Here is a 20,829-nt window from a genome sequence, read left to right as displayed (position 1 = left end):
TTTCTTGCAAAGAGTTTCCAAAAATAAACATTCACCACGCAGATATTATCCAGATTATGAGCCTGGGTCATTTCCTCAAGGGGTCCTGGCAGAGAGCACATGGGATACGACATCGACGGGGAGGGGGGAAGGGATATTCTCAGTTACTGTCTTCTGAGGGCAGCAGACATAAACCCACTAACTAAACTCACCCAGAGCACGTTAATAGCCAAAAGACTCTCATTTAACTCAATGCAATGTAATAAACCCTTATTCGCTATAAATGTATCTCTGACTGCACACTAAATGCAGTGCGTTTGCTACCAATATGATAAATATCTGCAGAACACGGGATAGGATTTAAGAGATGGGGCGAGAGAGTTAAAGGCCCAGATCCTACTGAATTTCGATGCCATTTGGGTTCTTAATTCCCTGAGGCTCTTTTGAAATCCCAACCAAAAGAACAGGAGAAGGGGTATAATTTCTCTTCTCCAGATATTTCCTCATTCCAAAGAAGACGCTGTCCTGCACTTACATTTGACTGAGAATTTCAAAGTCCTTTAAGAGTGTTAAATGACCAAATCCAATTTATTTAAACTGAGTTTGGGCATCCAAATACTTTGGGCGGTTTCGCATTTCGCTGAGCTGAACTCACTGTCTCGGGGGTAGGACGCGTTCCAAGGAGAGATTCCCGCATGTGTAGACAGAGCTCACACCCTGTCATCTTTTATATTAATTCTAGGAACCCGCCATGCAAATCCCTGTACGGAGGGCTCCACTTTAAATACAGACCCCTGATTGGAGGAGCCTCAGTCTGCCCCCAGCCACAGAACTGCCCGGGCCTGGCTGCTGGGAACCGTTTGCACCTTCACTTAAGATGAACCTGCCGCTGATTTTCCTGTTCATGCTGGTGGCTCCTTCAGGTACGTGCATAGTGGGGGGTCAGGAGGGTTTCTTGCTGCATCGCCTGCAGACGAGATGTTCAAGGCAGCCTAAGGGAATGAGATGCCCGGATCCCAATGCAATTCAGTGGCAGTCGAGTGTTTCACTCCCTTAGTCGCCTTCTCAGGGTGTTTAATTTTCACATGTTCCCCGCTCCCTGGGGACAGGGGCCTGGCTCACTGATTCATTTCTGTGTTTCCTTCCCAGGTGTCCTCTCCCAAGTGCAGCTGAAGGAAACGGGCCCGGGAGCGGTGAAACCCGGGGAGTCCCAGACACTCACTTGTACCATCTCCGGAGACTCCGTTTCTAGCACCAGCGCCACCTGGGACTGGTTCCGGCAGCCCGCGGGGAAGCGGCCGGAATGGATGGGGTGCACATGGTACAGGTCTGGCCGGTGGAACACTGAGTACCCCGGCTCTCTGCAGAGCCGAGTGACCATCTCACAAGACACCACCAAGAACCAGTTCTCCCTGCAGCTCCGCTCGCTGACAGCTGCGGACACCGCCACCTATTACTGCTCCGGGAGAGACACAGTGACACAGAGCAAAGCAAGAACCGATAGGAAAAGGGGAAGCGGGTTTTCCACAGTGCAGAGAGGTTCTGGCTACCATGACACTGGTAACACCGCGGGGACTCTAGACCTCATTCTTCGTGGCCTTTTCCCATGTGTGGTCATCTACAATTTGCAATGGAAGGGGAACGAATTAGTGACTCCAGCAATAAATCAGTGACTCTGTTCCCACTGAGTTCTTTGAGAGATGTGGGCATCTTAATTCGGAGAAAATCTCCTCTTAAAATAATATTATAAGGAATTTAACTGTGTTCAAAATACATGTGCACACAAATTGTATTCCTTCCAGGTGATCAAATATATGTCTGTCTCCCCCAAAAGAAAAAGCCGCAGTAACATACGTATCCAATATATCTAGGAGCTCCTATAAAAAGTATAATCCTCTATGTGCCTCCGATTTTTCATTACACCGGTTATGCTACGAGATATAAAAAGTAATAGAGTGAAAGCACAAGCAGCCACATTACTACTATTATTTTATCCAGCATTTCCATAGAAACTTTAGTTTGACATTTTTCTCTGTATTATTGCCTATTTTTAGTGGGTATTGAAAATAATATGAACGGTAATACTAAGAGGAAGAAGAGTGATACAACACTACTATGCAACTGAACTGTTTCATTCATACCATTAGCCCCGCTCAAAGCAGTGCAAGTACTGTACTCTCAGTTACAGTGGCACAGGCCTACAAACCCCTGCAGGGTTATAACCCTAACCCACAGATAGATTCTTTTAGGGTACTGACTGTCCATTTTTACTGTATGACCTAGCAGAATTCAGTTATTCGGCTTCTGGGCTAAAACATTCAAAGCAGGCTAGGCGGGGATCCACACCCAACCTTTCATTTTCAGGTGCCAATCTAATAATAATTCTATCTTGTAGTCCAGCATTGCAAGGCAGAATTTCAAACATAGGTGCTGGACCTTGGGGTGCTGGCTTGAAGGTGATTCCTTTATATACAGAGTTTACAGTCTGGTTCAGTGTTTCAGCACCCCCACTATAAAAATTGTTCCAGCGCCCCTGGTTTCAAATGCTTGCCTCTTCCTTCTCATAGAAGAAGAAAGGACATTTTCAGACATTAGTAATAACACCAACCCCTAGCATTTTATAAAAGCGATTTTAAGCAGGGGATGTCAGAGCTCTTCACAAAGGAAGGTTAGGTGAACCTAAAAGGTTATTCCAATTTTACGGAGAGAAATGACTTATCCAAGGCAACCCAGCAGACCAAGGAATGAATACCCTGTTTTCCATGGCCCAGTCTAATGCTCTATGCACTAGGACACACAGTGGCCAGGACTCACAAACTAAGAAGAGACAGAATTCAGCAGCAGGTGAACAATCAATGGTGCATTTTGTCTCTGAGAGGTCCCGAGCATCAGGGGCGGCTCTAGCCATTTCCCCGCCCCAAGGCACGCTGCGGGGGGCGCTCTGCCACTCGCCGGTCCTGCGGCTCCGGTGGACCACCCACAGGCGTGCCTGCGGATGCTCCACCGAACCCGCGCGGGACCAGCGGACCCTGCGGGAGGTCCGCCGGAGCTGCCTGCCGCCCTCCTGGGGACCGGCACAGCGCCCCCCGCAGCATGCTGCCCCGCTTGGCGTGCTGGGGCCTGGAGCCGCCCCTGCCGAGCATTCTTGTAGAGATCACTGAAGGAGTGATCCTACAAGAGAGACTCTAGCTCCTCCTCTCCAGCCAAGTAGCTTTTTTTGCTATGAACTCGACTCCGGAAGGCCTCAGTTTAACGAGGGTTGTGGTTTCTGGTGTGGTGTTTTTTTCAAGAGGAGGTGATGCAAATTCAGTGTCCTGCATAAATCCTGTGTTCTCCTGGACGACAGAGAATGAAAAGGGATCAGGCCAAGGTCTTGGTGTCTTTGCAGTTACCGTCAGAAACCCTTCCCGCGTCAGCAACATGATATCGTGGTTGAATCTTCTCTTGATTCTAGCAGCCCTTGCAGGTAATTCTCTCCCCCCCCCCCCCCCCCCGCCCGCCCCCAACTTTAGTGGGAGACTCCGGGGAAGGTTGGACATTCTTTGCCCCAACCCAAAGCGCAGTGAAGTGAATCTTTCCAACGGCTTCTGTGAGCTTTGGCTGAGGTCTTGTACTAAGGTGAATCTAACGGAGCTTTTTGTTCTTCTTTTCCCCCCAGATGTCCGGTCCCAGGTTCTTCTGGTGGAGTCCGGAGGTGGAATTCAGAAGCCCGGGGAATCTCTCCGCCTCTCCTGCAAAGCCTCCGGGTTCACCTTCACCAGCTACCATATGAGCTGGGTCCGCCAGGCGCCCGGGAAGGACCTGGAGTGGGCCTCATGGATATACAACCCTGCTAATAGCCACAGCACATTTTACAGTGATGCCGTTAAAGGGCGATTCACCATCTCCAGAGACGACTCCAACAGCCTGGTGTATCTGCAAATGACCAGCCTGAAAGCGGAAGACACCGGCCGGTATTACTGTGCGAGAGAGACAGCGATCAGAAATCAACTGCAGTGAATACAAAAACCTCCTCCTCGAATCCAAACATTTTCAGCGCCAGCAGAGAGCAGCAGGCACTGACAGGGCAGAGCAGTTTAAACACAGATCCATAGATTGTAAAGTCTCCAGCCCTTAATCAGGGCTTCCGTCCTCTAAAAATGCACATTGGTAATTAAAGACTCACTATGTTGACAGAACAGAGAGTAGCTTATTTAGCGGACAGCAATGGAGAAATAGAATCCACCTCAATTACTATGAATAATTAGCTTTCTGCCCTTCAACCCACCTCCTAAACATGAACTAAGAGGAAGAAATGCCAGAGACATTATTTAAAGAGTCTGTTTGACAGAAGCTGGGAATGGCTGACAGGGGGTGGATCACTGGGTGACTCCCTGTTCTGTTCATTCCCTCTGGGGCACCTGGCATTGGCCATTGCAGGTAGACAGGACACTGGGCTAGATGGGCCTTTGGTCTGACCCAGTCTGGCTGTTCTTATGTTCTTTAGAGTCGTGGTGGACCCGCCCTAGAATTTTTCACACCATAATTTTGTCACTCTCTGCAGATACCTGGAGAAGGCTGAAGGGTGCTCCATGAGCGCATTGCCTCTGTTTGCTCTTTAATGCATAAGCACAAGCTGGAGAAGAGTTAAAGATGAGTTTGTTTTATTTCCTGGGTAATTTCGGGCCGTTCCTATACACCTGGTGGTTCACCCTGAATACAGCCGTTAGGACTCTGTTCAGAGACAAGACCAAACCATTTTAGTGTGGGATTTTCAAAGGCTCCCAAATGGTTCCAGCTTTCTTTTTCGAAACTCCTGTCTTGGGCAGGAGGTGCCTGTTGGAAACAGCTGTGGGGTGAGGTTTGGCCAAATTGCCAAGAACACGCAGTAAGGAAGCATCGCTTTCAGATTGCCTGTAGGTCATGTCCAAAGACTAGTGTCAGGGATGGTTCTGGTTCTGTTTTCACATAGTCCCGTTCTTTGGCTGAGGGTTCTGGTCTCTGCTGTTCCCTATCAGGTCACCGCCCCCCCCCCCGCCCTCAATCTCTCATCGGGCCTGCGCCCCTTGCTGAATTTGGCACCGTTTATTTCCAACCCGCCCGGCTCTCCCCAGATTATGCAAAGCTGGCACAGCCAAGCCCCTATTTACGCACTGACTCGGGCGTCCCAGCCACAGGCCCCGCATTTGGCTCAGGGATTTACCGGGCTGCGCTCCCCTCCCATCACCAGGCTGGGTCCGCTGAGACTCCGCATTTTCCTGGCTGGACTCTCATGTGCGTTTGTTTGTCTGTTCACCCGCCCATTCTCGGTATCTCTGCAGTTCTCGGGCTGAGGGGGCTTTTCAGAAGTTCCCAAGTTCCCCAGGAACACTCAGAAAGTCAATAGTGCTCGTGCTCCTAAATGATGTGAGTGCGTTAGAAAAAATCCCCTCTCCAACATCCTGCGTGGGAAGGCCAATGGAGTCACGCTAGGGATGTATTAGACCAATATCTGCCAAGCTGTCTGTCTCCTTCCGTCGATTGTATCTATTTAATGTCACTGTTCCTTTTAAACATTTCCTGTATCAACCCGCTTTGTTTGTCTCCAGGGGCCCGGGCACAGCTAGTTCTCACCCAGTCCAGCCCGGAGAATCCACCAAACTGACCTGTGCCCGTGAGCGGCTTTGGTCTCAGCAGCTGTTATATGAACTGGGTCCGACGGGCTCCGGGAAAGGGGCTGGAGTGGCTGATCTACTATTATACATCGTCTGACAACAGCTACTCCCCGGCAATCCAGGGGCGATTCACAGCCTCCAAGGACAGCTCCAATTTCTACCTGCACATGACCGGCCTGGAAGCGGAGGGCACCGCCCGGTATTACTGTGCGCAGGGCCAGCTCCAGACACCAGCATCCCAAGCCGGTGCTTGGGGCGGCAATCTGCAAGGGGCGGCAGTCCCTGTGTTTTTGCCCCCAAGCAGCGCCCCGAGTTGCTGCGGGAGGGAGGGGGCAGGCCGCATGCCCGTAGGGCGGCAGGCGAGTTTCAGCGGGGGCAGCAATTGGGCGGCAGGGGCGCAGCTTCTGTCTTCCGGCTGAAGAAAGAAGCTGCCTCCGAATTGCCACCGCCGGGGAAACGCGCGAGCCGCATTAAGGGCACACGGACTGCCCCCGCCATCTGGTGTCAATTCGGCGCGCTGCTAGGGGCGGCAAAAACAGTAGAGCCGGCCCTGATCAGCCCAAAGACTTCCACTGAACTGAACTGATTTCAACAAAGCCGCTATTCACTGGGAATGTAGCTGTGCCTGTACCGTAAATGCAGTGCTGCCCCCAGCACTATCATTAATCTCTACCGAGCACGGGGTAGGATATCAGAGATACTGTAATGGAGTTAAACCCTCAATTTCCCAATTCCCTGGGGCTCTATTGAAATCCCCGCCAAAGCCACAAGAGAGGAGGTTACATTTCCCGTTCCCAAACATCCCTCCGGTGCTAAGAAGGCGCTGTCCTGCGCTTATATGTGGCTGAGAATCTCACACACCTTTACGAGTCTTAAACGACCACATGCTGTTTATTTAAATTGAGTTGGGGCGTCCATACGCCTTAGGAGGCTTCATAATTTTCTGAGCTGAACTCACTGTCTTAGGGGGACACGCACCCCAGGGAGAGATCCTCATGTGCTGACAGAGCCCACACCCGGTCATCGCTTATAGTCGCCTTGTGAAACTCGCATGCAAATCCTTGCCCCGGAGGGTTCCTGTTTAAATACAAACCCCTGATTGGAGCAGCCTCATACTCCCCCAGACACAGAACTGCCCGGGCCTGGCTGCTGGAGACAGTTTGCACCTTCACTTAAGATGAACCTGCTGCGGATTTTCCTGTTCATGCTAGTGGCCCCTTTAGGTACGTGTCTATTGGGGGTCAGGAGGGTTCCTTGCTGCAGTGACTGCAGAAGAGGCGCTGTTCAAATGAGACCAAGGGAATTAGGTGCTCATATCCCAATGGAATTTAGTGGCAGTTGGGCGCCTCAGTCCCTTAGGTGCGGTCTCGGGGTGTTTTATTTTCACGTGGTCCCCGCTCCCAGGGGACAGGGGCCTGGCTCACTTGTTCATTTCTGTGTTTCCTTCCCAGGGTCCTCTCCCAAGTGCAGCTGAAGGAAACGGGCCCGGGAGCGGTGAAACCCGGGGAGTCCCTGACACTCACTTGTACCATCTCCGGAGACTCGGTTTCTAGCGCCAGCGTCACCTGGGACTGGATCCGGCAAGCCTGCGGGGAAAGGGCTGGAATGGGTGGGACGCATTTACTACAGACCGAGTCAGTGGTACACTAACTACGCCAGCGCTCTGCAGAGTCGAACGACCATCACACAAGACACTTCCAAGAACCAGTTCTCCCTGCAGCTCCGCTCGCTGACAGCTGCTGACACCGCCACCTATTACTGCGCCAGAGAGACACAGTGACACAGAGCAGAGCAGGGTCTGGCACAAAAAGGGGAAGCGGATTCTGACCACTTAATTTTCACAATTTGAACGGAAAGAGCTGAGATTCTCCTCTCCCCCTTCCCCATAACACTCCATGTAAATGGAAAGAAAATGCAAAGGGAGGCGGGAAAGAATCTGAGCGAACTTTTTATGTATATTTGGACCAAGGTGATATCACGAACAGGAGGAACGTGAGCCTAGTGACACGCACCAACGCCCTGATGGCAACATTTACAAAAGTGCTGCAGCGCTTGTCCATCAAAATGAAGTATTCTGGATCTTCCAAGGGCTTTTCGGGGAAACACACAAACAAATCCAGTCCTTCCCCACCGGATGGGAAAGAGAAATATGGAAAATGAGGTTGACCTGGAAAGTTTTCAGGAGCACTTATTTGAATCGAGCTGCTGAGGAGGATGAAGATGTTGATGATAATAATAGTAACAAAATAATAACAGAGGTGTTCAGATCGGATGCTCTACTAATACCCAGGAAACAAAGAACAGGAAATTGAGGAAGTGGAAGAGGGGTCTCTGAGTGGCTCAGAATGACAGCAGGGTACAATAATTAACAATAACTCAGGTGGCACCAAGGATCAGAAATGTAACGTAAGCTCCATAAAATCCCCTACAGTGCATATAGTGATTGTGCTATAAATACATAAATCTCTACCGAACACAGGATAGGATGGCAGAGAAGCAGGGCCGGCTCTAGGTTTTTTGTCGCCCCAAGCAAAACAATTTTTGAGCACACACACCCTTTTTCTTTGGCTTTTACACATGTTTGCACATCACCTAATTTGCGTTGTTTTCCACTCTGTTCAGCAATGGCTGCTGATGGCTCTGTAACCTCATTCCAAGGGCATCTCTTGGACTCAAAAGAAAGATGGGGCTTGTATTCGTCACTTGGTTTATTGGGGGCAACTTGTCTTGTTAAAGGGGAATCTCTTTTGCATTTGCTCTTCTTTCAGCGCAGAACTTCACTTCCCACCCAGACTGGAAGCGAGATCAGAGAGTTTCACTCCTTAAAGTCTAAAACCCACCAGTGTTTCTTTCCCCTGCTTCTCCCTCCTTTCAGTAAAAGGCTCCTGGTGTCTTTCCCTTTTACCTTAATTGGAAGGAACGTCCCCTGACCCCCAGGTCCTCACTTTCCCATCAGCACCCTCCTTCCAGTGACCTGCTCCTGCAGCGAATGCCTCACATGTCTGGGGTCGGGAAATATCTCACAGATCAAAAGGGAAGAGTGTGTGTGGGGGAGGGTGGAGGGATTAGGACAACGAGGTCTGGGGGCACCACTCAGTCTGTCCCAGAGCCATGAAAAAAACCTCACCCGGACAGTTCAGCTCCCAAATCTCTCTCTCCTTTTCCCCAGCACTAGCGGGGTTTGCATCCAAGCAGCTGTGAATTACACTCACCGCTGGGGATGTTTTTCTGTTTGTTGTTTTACCGCAGCCAGACAATAATCCGCACGAGTTACTGGAGGCTCCTTTGCTAGCAGGGCTGCACTTAAAGGCGCTTGGGTTTGGGAACCTCCTTCCCCCCTTTGCAGCTCTGATCACTCTGAAGAAAGACCAGAGAAAAGCAGCGGCCGATCCTCAGCTGGTGTGAATTGACATTGACTTCAGCTCCGACCATTCCCACCATCTGAGGAGCTGCCCCCAAAGGTGTTTCTCAGCTACACCTAGTACGTGTGACATGGGTTTGGGACTATCTCCGCCACCCGAGGCCCGGATCCTGCTCTCATGAGAGAGAAGTCAGCACAGATCCCTGTCGATCCCTGCAGGACACTGTCGGATTGGGTTCCTGAGCACGCCTGGCCGGGGGAGTCCCAACAGGTGTAAACAGCAGCCTGCCGCAGGCGGAGACCGAGTTTTCTCTCCTTTGACCTCCAATCAGCTCTTCCACACGGTGACATCCCCGCTGGGTGAGCTGCGGTTGCTTCGCACACCGCTTCCATAGCGATTAACAGGGCGACTGTTTGCAGGACCAAGTGACCCGCTCTTAAAACCCCCATAGACCACATCCAACCACACAACCTGCCTTCCCTGGACTCTGCCCTGCTGGATGGACAGGGGAGGACAAAACCCTGCATTAGCGGGGCCCTTTCCCGCTCTTTCCCCTGATCTAGCACCGCAATGAAGATGCGGCTGCGAAGTGCAACAGCCCAGTGGTCCCTGATGCGCTGAGCGGAACCACAGGCCCATTCCTGAGCTTGGATCCCCTCCGTGAGCAGGAAGGTGCCAGCTCTGCGGGAACATTGTCAGCAAGGACCCTGCCCTGCCACTGAACTGATCCGGATCCGGATCCCCGCCAATCCGCTGTCGATTCCTACCCCAGGAGTTTATAAGAATGTCTGGACAGGATCTATACACCCATTGTGTCCCCGCACTGTCAGCTACACCCCGACAAGGGGAGCTCTCACCGGGCTCGCGTTGTGCGGGGTCTCAGCGCCCGTCGGGAGCTCGGGGAAGGAGCAAGGCTGGAAGTGCGATGGTGGAGTCCTCCCTCTGCAACCCTTCCTGGGGCAAAACTCCCATTGACTGCTCGGGGGGGGGGGGGGGGGAGGCTCCAGCCCTGCGCCTTTCCATGCAGCCCTGCAAAGCACGTGCCCCTGGCAGATCTTGTATGCGTGTGGATGTGCCCGCACAGGAGAGGGAGAGAAGCCAATTGTCAGGCAACCCAGCGCCTCGTGTCTTTCCTGTGACAAGGGCAGCACCTGCTCGTCTCTGCTGGTCTCTGCTTTGCAGAGGGGCTGTGTTCAGAGGGGAGCACGTGTGGGTCCCGAGGTGCGAGCCAGCACCACAGGCAGCAGCTCGGGAAAGCGCTTGGTTCACAGACAAAGAACACATAAGCACCACCCTATACCGAAAACCTACCTACCGCTATGCCTACCTTCATGCCTACAGCTTCCATCCTGGGCACACCACATGATCCATTCACTACAGCCAAGCACTGAGGTACAACCGTATCTGCTCTAAACCCCACAGACAGAGACCAACACCTACAAAATCTCCACCAAGCATTCTCAAAACTACAGTACCCACACAAGGAAATAAGGAAACAGATTAATAGAGCCAGACGTGTACCCAGAAGCCTCCTACTGCAAGACAAACCCAAGAAAGAAACCAACAGGACTCCACTGGCCATCACATACAGTCGCCAGCTAAAACCCCTCCAACCCATCCTGGACAATGATCCCATACTTTCACAGGCCTTGGGTGGCAGGCCTTGGGTGGCAGGCCAGTCCTCGCCCACAGACAACCTGCCAACCTGAAGCATATTCTCACTAGCAACTGCACACCGCACCATAGTAACTCTAGCTCAGGAACCAATCCATGCAACAAACCTCGATGCCAACTTTGCCCACATATCTACACCAGCGACACCATCACAGGACCTAAGCAGATCAGCCACACCATCACCGGTTCATTCACCTGCACGTCCACCAATGTAATATATGCCATCATATGCCAGCAATGCCCCTCTGCTATGTACATCGGCCAAACTGGACAGTCTCTACGGAAAAGGATAAATGGACACAAATCAGACATTAGGAATGGCAATATACAAAAACCTGTAGGAGAACACTTCAACCTCCCTGAACACACAATAGCAGATCTTAGGGTGACCATCTTGCAGCAAAAAAACTTCAGGACCAGACTTCAAAGAGAAACTGCTGAGCTCCAGTTCATCTGCAAATTTCACACCATCAGCTCAGGAATAAACAAAGACTGTGAATTGTTAGCCAACTACAAAACCAGTTTCTCCTCCCTTGGTTTTCACACCTCAACTGCTAGAACAAGGTCTCATCCTCCCTGATTGAACTAACCTCGTTATCTCTAGCCTGCTTCTTGCTTGCATATATATACCAGCCCCTGGAAATTTCCACTACATGCATCCGACGAAGTGGGTATTCACCCACGAAAGCTCATGCTCCAAAACGTCACTTAGTCTATAAGGTTCCACAGGATTCTTTGCTGCTTTTACAGATCCAGACTAACAGGGCTACCCCTCTGATCTCTGAACAAAGAAAACTTCCCTCCTTCCTTTTGAAAAATCTTGTTCCCCCGTTGGTTCCTCTGGCCAGGTGTCAGCTAGGCTAGGTGAACATTTTTAAACCTTTACAGGTAAAAGAGGCATTAACCCTTAACTGTCTGTTTATGACATTGAGCTCAAACAAAAACCATCCCGTTGCGGTCAGCAGGGGAATTCCCAGCTGGTTTGACACTGACAGTCCGGAGCTGGACTCCTACAAGAGACAACAGTGTTTTCCCTTGGAATGGTTAAAATGTTCTCGGCTCTTCAGCCAAATCTAGTGCCACAGACAGCAGAGATCCCGAGGCCGGCACCTTGTGACTGGGATGGGAGGACTGACACGCTGGGTCCCATAAACTGTTCTATGCCTCACAATACATTCTATAGAGCCCAGAAAATGCCAAACATTCCCCATGTGAATCCCCAAGTTCTGTGTGCTGGGAGAAACCAGAATAAAGAAAAACACGGACAAGGACAACTATCAATGAGCAGAGGTTACTCCCCCAAAACACTCCTGATGAGTGCCGTAGAGCTGTGTAATGTTTGCTTAGAAGCCTATTAAATAGCTTCTGTACTTATCTGACTCCCTGCCTGATCCACTATCTCATCTCCCCTGGCCTCAGGCTGCACCTGTGCCAAAGCGCAGGGGCTGGACTGAATGGCTTCTGGAGGTCCCTTCCAGCCCTACATTTCTATACTTCTATGATCGATCGATCCATCATGGATCATACTCTACCCCTCCCCCCTCTCTCAACCTCTAGTCAGAGAGCTGGGATCACACACTGCGGATAGTGTCTCTTATATTCACAGGTGCCCAGGGAAATTAATAACCCAACTCTCTCTAAAATCCTGCTATGCCTCTCCCCCTGTACAGAGACTCTGGCTTCTCCACAGTTTCTCATTGACTCCCCATTTTTGGACACCTTTATTTCTCCACCTCCAGGAAGATGAGATTCTGTTTCCACTAACTTGCTGTTTTATCAATTTTCCAAGATAAACTTTTGCCTCCGTAAAGGTCCCAGGATGTCACTTGTGTTACCACAGCCTCCAAATTATTACTCCTTTGCTTTATTTCCCTCGGGTCTTTTAACAGAAATGCCAGATAATGGTGAGCAGTTTATACAAAGATAAAACTTCTATAAAGTGCCCCTGCCCTCCCCTCTCCCACCCATCACACTCTCGCTGCCCCTCGAGGGGTGGTAGAAGAATTCCTGAGATATTTAGTTGGGTTTTTATCATTTCATTTCAGCTCCAGGGCAAACCCTTTACTTAAACCACCATGAAACAGGGGATGTAGGAAGAAGAGGTAAGAATCTATAGCAGGCCAATCCCCCCCCCCACCACACACAATAACAATCCCACGCTATTACAAACTCAACTACCTGCTGCATTTGTCATTGAGCAGCCCAGATCCGAGCGCACCGCTCTGCATTACTGTGCCAGATATGGATACCACGGGGATCCAACCTATGATAAATAGACAGAAAGAGATTTCTGCTTGTAACCGTGCTTAGTGGGTCACAGCTGAGGATGCCACATTCAGGATGAACGGCTGAGAAATAGGGCAAACATCCCCAAACTGGTGGTTATTCTTTTATAAGATATACAAAACCAGCCACAAAAGTAAACTCCCGTTTCACTGCATGGGCTAACAAGTAAACATAAAGGCAGTGTCATAGGTTTCACCCCCACTTTGGACTTTAGAGTATAGATGTGGGGACTTGCATGAGAAGCCCTAAGCTTAATTACCAGCTTAGATCTGGTTTTGCTGCCACCACTCCCAAGTACTAACTCCCTTCACTGTGTAGCCTTGAGAGACTCCTCCACCAATTCCCTGGTGAACACTGATCCAAACCCTTTGGATCTTAAAACAAGGAAGAATTACTCATTCTCCCTCCCTTTCCCCCTCACCAATCCCTGGTGAGTCCAGATCCAATCCCCTTGAATCTAAAACACAGGGGGAAAAAAGCTTTTAATTAAAGAAAAGAAAGGTAAAAGAAAAAAACCTCTGGGAGATAGCATACAAGCTGATCTCACAGACAACAGATTTAAAACACAGAGGATTTTCTCCTGGGCAAAAACCTTAGTAAACACAAGAATACCCAGTTTTGATTATTCCCCTAATGCCAAGACAAGTTACAAAAAGAAAATAAACATAAACCTATTTATTCTTTTCTAAAACTTACTACTCTGATAAGAGACTGGTTCCTTGATCTTTTTCACTCCGGCTGAAACTGAAACAAAGGGAAATTCCCTCCTTCCTTTTGAAATATCTTGTTCCCCCATTGGTTCCTCTGGTCAGGTGTCCAGCTAGGCTAGGTGAACTTCTTAACCCTTTACAGGTAAAAGAGGCATTAACCCTTAACTATTTGTTTATGACAGGCAGTTTCCTCAGGCATTCACCACCAAAAAACACTGGATTCAGAGATGAGTGGTTCTTTACAAGCAGTCCCATCAAATAATAGTTTTCTTCTGATCCCAAAGGACCAGCCACACACCCAGGTCAATATATAATTTAGATCATATCCAAAAAATCACGCTGGTGCCAATCCTTTAGTATCTAAAATCTAAAGCTTTATTCAAAGAAAGAAAGAAAGAAAGTTGAGAGTTAAAACTGGTTAAAAGAATCAATTACATAAATTAATGGCAAAGTTCTTGGTTTAGGCTTGTAGCAGTGTTGTAGTAAAGTGCTGGCTTCAGTCATGTCTCTGGAGCACATCCACAGCTTGGATGGGTCATTCAGTCCTTTGTTCAGAGTTTCAGTTTGTAGCCACTTAATTTGTACATTCACTCCTAGATGTGCTGGCTAACTACATTGTGGGTGGTACTCTACAGCCAACATTTGAAATCCAGGTATAGAGCCAATATTCATAACTTCACATACAAAAATGATACATGCATACAGACAGCATAACCATAAGCAGCAAATCATAACCTTTCCATAGACACCTCACTCCACAACCTTTGTACAAGATTTGTTTTCACATCTAGAACAGTGGGTTTCAACAATGATCTATATGGTCGTATTTTAATCAGACAAGGTCACAGCAAGGTGCAGCAGATTCACACAGGAAGGGGCAGTCTGAATACAACTATCTGTGGCCCAGCAGAAGAATTTCGAAATGACTGAAGGAAGGAATATCTCTTTTAAGGAGAGGGATATGCAAATGGCGCTTATTGTTTCCTGTTTAAATCTGCCTCACTCTCTCTCTCTGCCCAGGCTGCACCCGGGAGACAATCCGCAGCCCCCTGTGTGTATAGTTACCAGCATATCCACTGATCACTTTCCTCTCCAATACCGGGATTGTGAATTTGGCTGAATTTCGTTGACATTCTTTAAGACTTGGAAGGTATTTTATCACATTCAGAGCACCGGGAACACTAGATCAATGTTATTATTTTCGCTTTTATATTAATGCCACTTGTAGCATGTCTTTTATTTAGTTTTCACACCTATTATTTTACAGTGTAAGGAATTAGTGTGTCTGGTTCCCTCGTTCCTCCTTGTTCAGTCTTTATGTCCATTTTCCCAGGGGTTTCGTTCCCAGGTTGTTCTGACCCAGTCTGGCCCGGAAGCGAAGAAGCCCGGAGAATCCACTCAGCTGAAATGCGCCGTGAGCGGGTTCAATCCTGATAACAGATTGATGGGTTGGATCAGACAGGCGCCCGGGACGGGGCTGCAAGGGCTGGTCAGCTACTGGAAATCTTCAGTGAGCAGCCACTATTCTCCCAGCGTCCCCGACGAGTCAAAGTCTCCAAGGTCAGCTCCAATTTCTACTTGCAGATAAACAGCCTGAAACCCAGAGGACACCGCCCGGTATTACTGTGCCAGAGACACAGGGAGGGGAAGCGGTCTGAGCTCAGACACAAACCTCCCTTTGTGGTCTGTAGGGGAAGTCCCAGCTGGTTTAATGCTGACAGTCCAGGCACTGGGAACTCAGAAGAGAAAACACATCGTTCAGTTATTGATGGGCTGATTTAGTCAAGATCAGTTTCACATAAGACAAAGATCCATGGCTTGGTCCCTGCCTGACCTAAAACGGTTAGGGAGACCCTCGGCGTCAAATATTTGATTGAAATATTTATACATGTAAATAAATTATAATGTGCAAAAGGCATTAAAAACACCCTCGCACCGTCCCCATTTCCCAAAGGAGAGGAAAAGGCAGGATGAACCAAACCACAAAGCCTCACAGCTATAGAAAGTCACCCAGCTAGTCCTAAGAGACACTGTGCAGTGATGGTCTATCGTTGTGCAAAGTTACTTAGAAACGCATTAAATACCTCGTATAAATATTGGCCTCATCAATAAACGATGATCTATACAACATGAGAACATAGGGCCAATTCCGATTACCGAGCCTTCTGTTCATCCATTCCTGCATCTATCTATCTGTCTATCTATAAAACATCTTCCCACCCCACCCCTCTTTTTCTCAACCCCATGGTCACAGTGCTCCGATCACAGAGGGAGGAGAGTGTATCTTCTAATTATATGTGTCATTGCAAATTATTAGCCAAATGCCCCTGTTAAATTCTGCCCTCTCTCTGACCTTGCAATCTCCCCCTATACAGACACACTGGCTTATCCACATTTTCTCATATACTCCCCTTCCTTGAAAATTTTATTTCTCTACATCCAGGAAGCTGAGATTGTGGTTCAAATTATTTGTCATTTTTACCATTTCCCAAGGTAAATTTTAGACTCCTTTAAAGTTCTAGGATGTAATCCGGGTTCCTAGGGCTGCAGCTATAATTCCGACCTAATCTTAAAAGAGAGGATACAATTTCATACTTCTGCGATCCCAATAATCACGGTCCTGTATAATTCCCATCTGTTCTACTCTCTGGCCAAATATTCTTCTCTCACACAACATGAGCCAAAGCCCACTAAAGACAATGGGAATATTTCCCTTCACCAGAGATGATTTAAGAGCAGTCCCTAGACACTAATGGCTAGTTATGTGACGTCATTGACATCCTCCCCTTATTTCTCCAGCCATATGAAAGTATCACCAGGATCCCACCGCCAAGCTTAGGCACTGCACACACCGAAATGAGGAAGGAGAGTCCTTATCGGAAGCTCCATGACAGCAAATTTCAGATCATGAAGGGAAGGAGTTTGTATCTTTTATAAAGAGGGGAATATGTTGCTAACGACCGGTGGATGATTTTGGGTCAAGCAGCGGCTGGGAAAGGGACTGGAGTGGCTGTTCCAGTATCACAAATCTCCGGTCACGAATTACTACTCCCCCACCATCCAGGGCCGGTTTCACAGCCTCCAAGCCCCCTCAACCCACTCGTAATTCCCTGTGGGTGAAATTACCGTTGGGAAGCGGTCCCAGAACAAGGGCCTATGCACGGAGTGAGCCCTACATCAGCATGAAGTGGGATTTTAATATTTCACAGCCCTAGTGCTGCCTTCTTTCCAGGGCGGACTGCTCTGTTTTTACAGCATTTCCCTACATCGCTCCCGTCCCTGGCTCGGTGTCCCACATTCGACCTCACACAAAGTAATTTCACGATAAACATAAAGATTAACCGAGACCCATTTTTAGAGGTGTGCCGGGCGCCCCCAGTTGCAATGACCCCTCCAGACACAAGGTACAGCTCACGTAGAGGAACTCCGCCTCTGCCCCACGCAGCTGGTTAGAAGAGGAACCATCCTGATTCTTAGCTGCTCTGCGGATTGTGTTCACTCTCTCCCAGTGGGCTGGATGGCGGCCTGTCCTGAGGCGCACCCCCTCCCTCCCCACTCCCCGTGCAACCTCAGACACAATAAGACCAGGGGCAGTTTGATTACTAGAGTCGACTTCAGCTAACGTATAGAGTAGGAGGAGAAGCCCATGTAATCAGGTCACTAGTCACTCCAAAAAACCCACTAATGGTGAATGTTCCACAGCCAAATAAACATTCCGCAGCTGCGCATTATTCACCCCACCATCCTAGCAACACGTTCACACCTCCTTCCTGGCTCTAGAGGAACAAGGGGAGATTGTGAACGGGGCAAAAACAAGTTAGGTGCCCAAAGAGAATTCACTATCCATGGAGTTGGCTGTCCGACTGCCCTTCCTGCCTTTGAAAATTGGCTTCAGAAAACGTTCCAATTCGATGCTGTAAAATTAATCATCTTTCTCTTTGCCTGTCTTCCCTCATCCTAAAATAAGCAATGGTTTTTTAAGTGGTTTTAAGTCTCTCACATTTTGCGTGCCCATCTGGAATTCTTAAATGGGACTTTTCTGTCAGAGAGGGAAACCCTCTCCTGTCGGAGAGTTTCCCAAACTCGGAGAATGAAGCCCCTTCTAAGGCGTCTCAAAAAATCGAACACAATTTGACACTATTAGAATAGTTATTTTTTGAAAGCTTGGCCTATGTGCAGAGGAGGGAAATTTGACAGTGGCCCCCGAGTTCTCTGTTAAGCACAGTGTTGACTCTCTGATTAAGTATCAGGCAGCGTGTTAAGGATAAAGTCACACAGCTTTTGCCAGACTCTCTGGAATTGTCACTGTCCTGTCTGAGCTCCGACCTCGGGATTTCAAGTCCATTAGGGGGCTGGGTTTCTCAGCCCCTTACTAACAGCAGGATATGCAAATAAGGTTACTTAGCTCCCTGCTTAAACCCTGCCATTCCCGAGACCCTGCAGCTCTGGCATCGAGAAGCCAGAGACTTCTGGGTCCAGGGGTGAAAGAGGAAATCCCCCGAGAACTCCCGACCCATGCAGATAAATGAGGTTTTGGCTCCATCTCCTCCACAATCTCGCCGCACTCAGAGGAGATTTTCTCCCTCAGAATAGCGGAGACTCCTGAGATATCTTCTCAGTCAAGAATCTCCTGATTCTTATCATGTGTTGATTTGCAGGTGCCCGGAGGCAGGTGGAGTCCGGAGGGGATGTGAAAAAGCCCGAGACTCTCTCCCCTTCCCCTGCAAAGCCTCCAGGTTCACCTTCAGCAGGTCCTGGATAAGCTGGGTCCCCGGAATGGGTCTGCTCCATAGACAGCACTGGAAGCAGCACAGATAACGCCGAATCAGTAAAGGCCAATTTACCATCTCCAGGGACAACCACGGAGACCTGCTGTATTGACACATGAACACCACCCGGTATTACTGCGAGAGACTCGCTGGAGTAGAAGCTCAGACAAAAACTTTCTCTCTGAGTGGATGTCCTCCCTTCGGGGCACCAAAGGTCTGTAAAATGTAAAGGGATTCAATCTGAGCACCTACACAAAAGTAGGTCATCTACTCCGTTCCTTTAATACCGCCCCGTTCTCGCCTCCATCGCTCTCACCAGGAAGTCGGATGTTTGACATAAGATACGTAATAATTTGAACAGAGCGCTCTCCTCCTTCCCTGTCACCAGAGTGACAAGAACACTCCGCTCCCTCACTGTCTCTAAAATGTATTCCCGAGTGGTCTTGCAATCCCAGACCTTACTCGCTCGCCACGGGGCTGGCCCTGCGCAGAAGGTTACAATTAATCCAACGCTTGGGGCTTCTAGTGGGAAAAACACACACACACCTCCCAGCAATTAGAGATCACTGAGCAAAATTTCGGAAGTAGAAAATTCAGCCTTATTAAAATATATGTACTGTGATAGACCCAGGCCAGTTGGGTACAGCAGACTAGCAGAAGGCAGATATACTGACCACTGGATTAACAGTTTTCTGTTCTCTGAGTGAGCAGAGCAGGGGCTGCTATCCAGGCTAATGAAGAGACACCTGACTCTAATTAACCTGCAAAGAGTCAGGTGAGGCCATTTATGTTAATGTGACCACCTGACTGCTAATTAAGGCCCACTGATACTATAAAAAGGGCTCGCCCACGCCCCCCCTCCCCCCCCCTCCAGTCAGGTAGGGGGATAAGGCAGAGGGAGAAGAAGTGTGGCTGAAGGGCTGGTTTAATGAAGACACCCCCAAAACCATCGTTTAAGGGAGCCCTAAGGTAAGGGAGAATGCAGGAGAGCTGAGGGGAAGTTGCACCAGGCGAAATGTAGCAGCTCTGGCAGTGAAAGGTTTAGGCTGCCAACAGCTGCTACCCATTTATGGTACCCTGGGCCGTAAACGCCAGGAGTAAGAGGGCGGGCCCGGGTTTCCCCCCAACCCACCACTACAGGAAACATCTCCTGGAAAGGGAAGTCAGGTCCCTGTCAGGACCAGGAAGGCTAAACTGTTCTGAAATAAGCCCCCCAGGGACAACAGAGAACGGTGGGAGTTCTCTCACCAACCTCCTTGCAGCCTATGAATGAAAAGGGCTCAGTAATTCTGTAACCCTGGCCCTATCGAGAAGAGAAGGGCTACGTGGAGTGTCACAGTGAGCCACTGAGGCTGGCATAAGCCACCTAGAAGCGCAGGACCCACAGGAGCAAGGTCCGAGCTCTGCCACAGTACATAGAACAGAATCAATCAAGAAGTGTTTGCTGTTTGGGTTATGCCTAAATTTAGGGTTAAGGTTAGAGATAAGAGTAGATTTGGGTTTGGGATGGGGTTAAGGTTGGAGCTAAAAGGTATGAATTTGGGGTTAAGGTTAGGTTTAAGCATTAGGTTTAAAGGCAGGAATTGGGGTTGACATTCTGTGTAGGGGTAAGGGAATGGTTCATTATGGGTAAATATAAGTCTCAGGGCCCCAGATTCACTTTAAATGTCTGAGTCAGTGTAACAAGTTAGGTAAAGTTTGCAGCTACTGTTATAATTAGAGCCAGGATTAAAATTGGTGCTTTAGATTAAAATCATAATTTTGTGGGTTAAGAGTAAAGAATTAGCCTTTAAGTAAACACTGTGTCCGGATTTGGTTAAGGGTATACACTTATTAGGGCGCACAGATAGGGGGGGGTTAAGGTTTTGGTCAGATTTAAAGTAAAAACTAGGAAACTTCATCTTCTCTGAGTCGGGGATGGAGGAATCCCAGGGGAATATTATAACGGCTCTATCATTTTTATCCTGCGTAAGTGAAAGTTTATACACTGTGAAAATCCAGTCACCTTCCGTGGAGTTGACCAGTGTTATATTAAGGCTGAGGGAGGGAGAGCAGAAAGCACCAATACAGAGCAGAGCTCTGCCTGCCCCTCACTCCATGCAGCTCCGCTCCCTTGCAATTCCCGAGGGAGCTCCATGGGGTTGACGCCAACCGCCGATTTGTCCCCGGGTGGTTTAAAGCTACCGGGAAATATTTCGCTACCAGGCAGAGCCCGGGTCAGTGGAGCCGCCGCTTCTGGGGAAATGGGACTGGGTCCGGGGATCAGTCCCAGCTATTTCCCAGCGCCCTGGGGCATTATTCTGTCCTCCCATGGTGGGGTGTCCCAGCCCAGTGGAACCCTGTGAACCCGACCCCTCCCCTGTCGCTGACCCGCCGTACCACAGCCCCCACCTACCGCCTGCGCCGGGGGCTCCAG

The 20,829-nt window shown here is 49.2% G+C and overlaps 2 gene segments (V, D, J or C); both read left to right on the top strand.

Moving 5' to 3' along the window:
• The first annotated feature begins 856 nt into the window (after positions 1 to 856).
• LOC123347538 lies at positions 857 to 1,652 on the top strand. The segment is given in 2 exon segments: positions 857 to 902; positions 1,129 to 1,652. Coding segments are annotated over 2 exon segments (570 nt in total).
• Positions 1,653 to 3,328: 1,676 nt separating this feature from the next.
• On the top strand, positions 3,329 to 3,978 carry LOC123347537. The segment is given in 2 exon segments: positions 3,329 to 3,445; positions 3,638 to 3,978. Coding segments are annotated over 2 exon segments (387 nt in total).
• The last annotated feature ends 16,851 nt before the right edge of the window (positions 3,979 to 20,829 follow it).

The sequence above is a fragment of the Mauremys mutica genome, chromosome 13 (assembly GCF_020497125.1).
Source record: "Mauremys mutica isolate MM-2020 ecotype Southern chromosome 13, ASM2049712v1, whole genome shotgun sequence".
Classification (NCBI taxonomy): domain Eukaryota; kingdom Metazoa; phylum Chordata; order Testudines; family Geoemydidae; genus Mauremys; species Mauremys mutica.
This window is presented reverse-complemented; position numbering and strand designations above follow the sequence as displayed.